The sequence below is a fragment of the Dendrobium catenatum genome, unplaced genomic scaffold (genome assembly GCF_001605985.2).
Source record: "Dendrobium catenatum unplaced genomic scaffold, ASM160598v2 original_scaffold_66676, whole genome shotgun sequence".
NCBI lineage: Eukaryota > Viridiplantae > Streptophyta > Magnoliopsida > Asparagales > Orchidaceae > Dendrobium > Dendrobium catenatum.
In genome coordinates, this window is record NW_021385125.1 from 159258 (window position 1) to 166279 (window position 7022).

Here is a 7022-nt window from a genome sequence, read left to right on the forward strand (position 1 = left end):
TTAAGTGTTTGATAACTTCAGCAAAAATAAATAAAAATATCACTACAAAAATCTATAACCAAGTTCATGTTCTTCACATGACAGGGATCCAGAGTTTGAGAAAGCACATAGAATTAAAGAATCATGAAGCTTTGCCTGCAATAGGATCATCATTGTATGACCATCATTGACCATCGTCAACGCATGCCAACACTAACAAAGATGATGCACACAGCCAACAACAACGTCGACGCATGTAATCACCCAAAAAGATAACGCATGTCATCAACACCATCATCGATACATAATATCATTGATAAGGCCAATGCATGTTATCGAAAACAGCATTGACATCCACCATCACCAATAGGTCGATGCATGCATTGTTACACGCTATTGTTAATAATAGTTGAAGCACGTCATTGAAAGTAGGGTTGGTAGTGGACATCAATGCAAAGCTTATCGCCCTTCATCGACAATAATGTCAATGCCCACTACCTCCATCAAGGACAATGCAAATCATAAACACCAACATCAACGCATGCCATTGATAAGGCCAATGGTTATTTTATTATTTTCTTTCTTTTTAACTTTTAAAGTCTACTAATTTAGAGTTATTCATTTATAGATTATTTCTTCCAGCTTTCTCTTATAATATTCTTGCAAACTCTATTTTTTTTATTTTAAAATAAACTAATTCATGTTATTTATTTACTATTTTTCTAACATGTTATTTCCTCTACTATAATTCTTGTTAGCAAAGGGCTTTCTTTTTTTTTTATAAATGATTTCCTTCAACATGTCTACTTCCTTCTATTCTTATTCTTGTTGGCACTTTTTTCTTTTTTCTTTTTTTTTTGAGTGCGTTGAAACTTACAAGACATTTGCACATTTCCTACAAAAAACTTCTAAACAAATTCATGATGTTATAAGAGTTTTTAAAGAATTTTTTGAACAAAAACAAGTTGTCCATAAGAACATCATCCATTATTAATCAAACTTAGTAATCATCATAGAAATTTATACACTAATAATGAAAACATTTAATAGAATCAATGAGTTGAACTATTAATAGGAGAAATGATGAATAAAGGTAGGAAAAAGCCTTAGAAAGAGCCAAGGCATTATTCTTCAAAATTTATAAAATGTATTGTAAAGTGTTTTATGTACAAATGTTATTTTTTGGCATGTTTAATCTGTTCATATAATTATTTTTTGGATCTAATCATATTTGTTCTTGTAATCCATCAAGTGTGAGAATAAAACAAAAAAAGTTGCCCTATGATTTCCTATTATTGAGGTTTTATCAATTATAAGTTAATTATCAAGGGTCTCCCAAAAAACTAGTTCCCAAGAGGTTTTATGGTAATTATTCAGATAATTATTATAAGTTCACAATGTGATAACTAATAGTATAATATCATTTTTTTTTTTAACAAAAACCTTAATAAAAAATTTTTAGTTTAATAAAATTTTGGGCAAGATTCAAGTTATTAAGTCACCGTTTTTTGCTTCTTGCATCTTAAAAGTTATAACTTTGGCATAATTATAGATCCATAAGGTCATATATATTGAGACGTTATGAAAATGATCAACGTTCACTTAATCATAATTTTATTGAATTTAAAGGGATTGAGAAATTAAAATCATAAAAAGATCCAAATCTTAGGAAAATAATTGAAAAATAATTATTTAGATTTATATTCTAGCGTGGAATGAATTATCTAGACCTTTGGAACTTCATTGCCATCATGATTTAGTTGGTATGTTAAGGAGAGTCAGTCAATCACCTAACTGCATGTGCTAGGTAAGGCTACCTGAACTACCTCGCACACATTTCAAGAGGGCATCATTACTAAGACATGCCTAGGGGAGCTTCTTTCTCAAGGCATTTGGATGTGAGGTGAGCACCTTACCTTAATTAGAGAGATAAGTGATAGCCCCAAACATGAAAATAAGTTATATTTTTATGATGATAATTTAACATGAGGTGATGCAAGCGTGAGGAAAAAGGATGTGTACTTCAAAATAAGATTGACAAAACATCAAGATCTAGAGTAATAAATCTTGAGAATAAAGAAAATGAGTGTTAGGAGATAAAGGAAGAGATTGAGGGTAAGAAATCCAGTAATAGAAAAAAGAACAATATAATGACAAAAATGGTAAAGATAATATTGAATATCATATTATCCTTAGTTTATGCATGCTACAAACATATATTTAACTATTCTTCTGGAAATAATTTATTTAAATGTTGAAATTGAAATATATTAGAACTACCAAATTCAAAATATATCTTGCTTACTTTAATATGATGATTACCACTTTATACTCTTAAAAAATATTCATTATACTAAGAATAGTTTATACGTAATGTAGTCGTTACTTTTTTAATGCCTCATTTTATTCGGGAAAATGGCTAGTGTGGCACATAAAGCCTAACCACTACACAACCAAATATTTTGAGAGTGCCTAGCACTGTTGTAACATTGAATTTAGTCACTTTTGAAGTATATATTTTTGGTAGGTGATAAAAGAGTATGCTTTTAGCAAGTAATAAGAGTGCATATTGTTAGATTGATATAAATATGAACATTTCTTGGATGAAAGAGTTGGATTGCTAATGCTTTACTTTTGTATTGAAAGATAATGAATTGTTATTAGATGAAAGAGTATGAAAGTTAAACTTTACTACTGTATTGAAAGATGATGGATTGTGTAGACATAATATAAATTTTACACATTACAATGTTAAAATTAATAAATATTTCAATATATGAGTAGATGAAAGGATTGTGGCCTCCCTAGCCAAGGACAGTGGCCGCCTTGATCTAACAATGCATGAGTCACACAATTTTATAAACAAAAGGATGGTGGCCTCCCCAACTGCTCTAAAGGCTTGTTGACATCATTCTAGCTATACTACGAGCAAATTTCTTTGCACCATTAACTGTGTGGTATGATCTTATTATCATGAAGACAAAGCATTAAATGACCATATTACGAGGACCACACCAACCATACCATTACATCCTATTAATAGTTAGGCATCATGCAATGACTTGAACCAAATCAAATTTGGCATTTGTTCAACAAATTAAATGTAGTTTTTGGCATATTTAATAATTGTTTCAAGTGAAAGTATAACTAAATCCTTCTATTTAAAATATAATCAGCCATTTGAATGTTTATGTGCTATTGTCAAACGCCATTTGAATGTTTATCATGCGATGACTTGCCAAATCTTTTGGCAAGCACTTCTGCATTAAGTTTGTTTTAGGCACGCATAAATTTAATTGATTTGTTAAGTTTGATTCTACAATGGCTAATTTTCAAGCAATAATATAGCCAAAAGATTTAAATTGCAACACATTAATTTTCAGGTCAAATGAGTGTATAAAAAAATTAGGTTTAAGAAGTTGGCGACATTATGTTTTTTAATTATTAAAGTTATTATGATCACAAGAGTAATTGCCTTTACAATAGTAAATGGACATTCAAACCAATTAAGATAATTCACGAAATTTTTCTTCTTTTCAAAATATCAGCAAATATGAATTTCTTTTTTACTTAGGTTAGAATCATTAATACAGCTACTCATGGAAAATGCTTGTTAATTTAAAGTAAGCTAAAATTTGTACTAGCATCCTAAAATGCCTCACACAAAGCATCATCAATAAAAAGGAACCCTAGGGGCTATTTGGTATCTGATTTGCGCCTGGATTTAAGCAGGATTTACTGAAAATCCAGCAAACGATTTTCGGAGATCATCTAAATCCCAAGTTTGCGTAAATCCGGGATTTACGAATTTACAACGCAAATCCGCATAAATCTAAATCCCATCAAGAGTTGGATTTACGGATTTGAGATCTATTTCCAAACAATTTCTTAGGATTTAACATTTATCATACCAAACAGTTTTCAGGATTTAACAACCTCAGGATTTACTAAATCCCCCTAAATTAAATTAAATCCAATGCAATACCAAAAAGCCCCTCAATGTAATCCAAATATCTCTACCTATGAAATGTGATTCAAAATAACTCAAATACCAAAACTTTCAACCAGATAGGATTTGCTAAAGGACAATGTAGGTTAAAAATTGCTAAGTGAATCAAAGGCAATTAGAAAAATAATCATGCCGTCCATTATTATGCAGTGAACTTCTGAGACAAAAAGTAATAAATAGGCAAAACATACGATCATCAACACGAGAACAAAAGGCATCATTGAGTAAATGTAAGAATAGAAAAAGAGGCATAAAAAGAAGAATTAGTCAACGAATCATACCATGAATGAGAGAATGGAGACTTCCGTTCGGCTGGTAATCATAAACAAGCAACCTCTCCTCCTTTGCATGGAAGAAGGCACGAAGAGGCACCAGATTGGGATGCCGAAGCCTCCCCACTGCCTCCATATGCCGCTCAAATCCCTCTTTTCCAGCCATACCAATCTTTGCTGCATCCAACCTCTTCACACACAAAATCAACCTATTATCCAACACTGCCTTGTACGTCGAACCCACACTTCCTCTTCCCAGCATTTCTGCAGATGCACGCATCAACTGCTCCATAGTGTATACCTGAGCCTCCCCTGCACAGAACACCAAGCACCCACTCTTCCCCAATCTCTTCATCTTCTCCTCCGTCATTGCCGCTGCCGCCACGAGCTCATTGCATCTATCTTCAACCTCTTCTGCAGTGCTCTCCACATGCACCTCCATCTCACCATCCCCTACACCCACATCACTGATGACATTCTTTCCCATGCCTCTTCTCTTCTTCTTCCGAACCGCTAAAGAAACACCAAGTAGAAGTATTAACAAAATGGCAGCACAGACAAAGAACCCGGCTGCCATCACGCCCTTCCTGTGGGTTCTCCGATGAGGGGAGGTGGCAGAAGCAGAGCCAGGAAGTAGGAAGCCTTGCCGTGGTTTAGCAGGTGATGGAGCTGCAGCGCTGAATTGGAAAAAGGGTAAATGGGAGCCACACTCGCGTCGGACGACGGCACCACAGAGGCGGACATTTCCGGAGAAGGCAGCGGCTCCAAAGGCAGAAAGTGCGGCGGTTACAGGCACTGGGCCAGCGAGGTCGTTTGCAGAAACATTGAAGATTTTGAGGGAGGACTGGTTGAGGGATGGGACAGGGCCGGAGAGAAGGTTGGAGTCGAGGCGGAGAAAGTAGAGACGGTCAAGGAAGGTGAGACCGGAGGGAATGGGGCCAGAAAGGAAGTTGTGGGAGAGGTCGAGGGTGCGGAGCCGGTGGAGCGTTACTAGAGAGGAAGGAAAAGGGCCTGAGAGGAGGTTGTTGCCCAGAAAGAGGGCTTTGAGGTTTAGAAGGGCAGATAGGTCAGGTATAGGGCCGGAGAGTGAGTTGGACTTAAGGCTAAGCACGCGGAGCTGGTCGAGGCGGCCAAGGGTGGAGTTAGGTAAGGTGCCGTTTAGGCCGAGACTTTCAAGAACGAGGCGGACAACTCTGCCATCGGCGAAGCAGGATACGCCGGGCCACCTGCATTGCTCAGATGTTGAATGGTTTCCGGTGGAAAAAAAACTTAGGCGGCTACCTCCGGGGTCGGCTGCAGATTTGAAGGATAGCAGCGCAAATGCGTCGGAGATCGGCGACGGCGGGAGTGCGGCGGTGAACGGTACTTCAGGTGGTGGAAGCATGATCAGCAATAGTGCATATAGAAGCAGCATTTGGTGAGGCATTCTCAGAGAAACTGGTCGGGAGGTATTAGCATCTATCGTATTCTCACTGGCTGCTGCGGAGAGAACGATAGTGACAACGTGGAGGATGAAGTAGTGTTGGGTTGGCAAGACGGGACAAAAGGAAGCAGAGACGCTTAGCAACAAGAAAGGCAGAGCGGTCGCATGGTCACGTGAAGGACAGTTCTTGAAAAGCGCAATTTATAGTTGGGGCTGGATGGGTGGATAAAAATCTTATTTAGGCTTTGGTTGCCTGAAAAATAAATGCAATGTAAAGTAATACTTTAAAACTGTTTGGTTGTCTTCAAAATAAATGCAGGAGAACTATTTTTCTTGTTTGGTTAGGTAGATTCAGAGTAAAGTAAAAGATGTTTTTTTAAATAATTTGAAAGAAATTATGGAAACTAATGCGCCATTTTTTAGTATTTTCATCATAACCTCTCACATCGTCATTTTCAATTTTAAATATTTTATGTTACATTCATAAGACTTGAATTGAAGGCCTTTTAGGCTTTGATTGAGATAAAATATTACTTTATAAAACTGATTTTTAAAACATTTTTTTTTTCAAAAAATCTTTATGCTAAAAAATTGATTTATAAAAAAATACAAAAAAATGTCCCAAACAAAATCTTAATTGATAACCAAAACTATTAATATGAATAAATTACATTGATTTTACTACATTTTGGAGTGAAAAATGAGATTTTCGGTTCGAGATGCTCTTATAACAAGGTCGAACAAAAAAGAAAATACATGTGGAATAGTCAACTACATGCATGAGATTCTTGCAAGGTCATTCTCTAGATTAAAAAAAAAAACTCTGATCCAAAGTAAATGAGAAAGCTAAATGCAGCTTTATTCAACTGCTTCTCCTGGAAGCCAGCACACATGAATTATTTCTGCATTAACTAGCTTGGCATTCAATATAGGATTCTTCTTCTAAAGGTTTCTCTTTTGCAAGGCAAATACTCCAGCAACTAAATGGTAATGATTTCCAGCAATAAACCTAAGAACTATATCTACGTGCTAGACAATAACAACTTGCCAACAAATAATATTCATTGTAGGTTTTTACTCTCATAGATTAGATGATCAAACAAACATCCAAACCATATAATAATATTATATATATATATATATTATAATATATATATATATGAAGCCAAAGAATCACTATAATCAAGAGTTCTCATACTAAAAAAGTACCAAATGGCTAATTCTCATCTTAAGATGCCTACTTAGACAAAACAAAATTTTAAGGAAAAGATGCCTTTGTTCTGATATAAAAGGTTTGCGCAAAAAGTCACAATGGATGGATCAGCAATCACCAAGAACG

The 7022-nt window shown here is 35.3% G+C and overlaps 1 protein-coding gene across 1 annotated transcript in view; it reads right to left on the reverse strand.

Annotated features, from left to right (window-relative positions):
* Positions 1 to 5843, reverse strand: part of LOC110095648 (probable inactive receptor kinase At5g67200) — a 29372-nt gene extending 23529 nt beyond the window's left edge. Inside the window, exon 1 of the mRNA XM_020821268.2 lies at positions 4270 to 5843. Coding sequence (XP_020676927.1) covers positions 4270 to 5686 — 1417 coding nt within the window. The 5' untranslated portion in view covers positions 5687 to 5843. The remainder of the gene's footprint in view (positions 1 to 4269) is intronic.
* Between the last annotated feature and the right edge of the window lie 1179 nt (positions 5844 to 7022).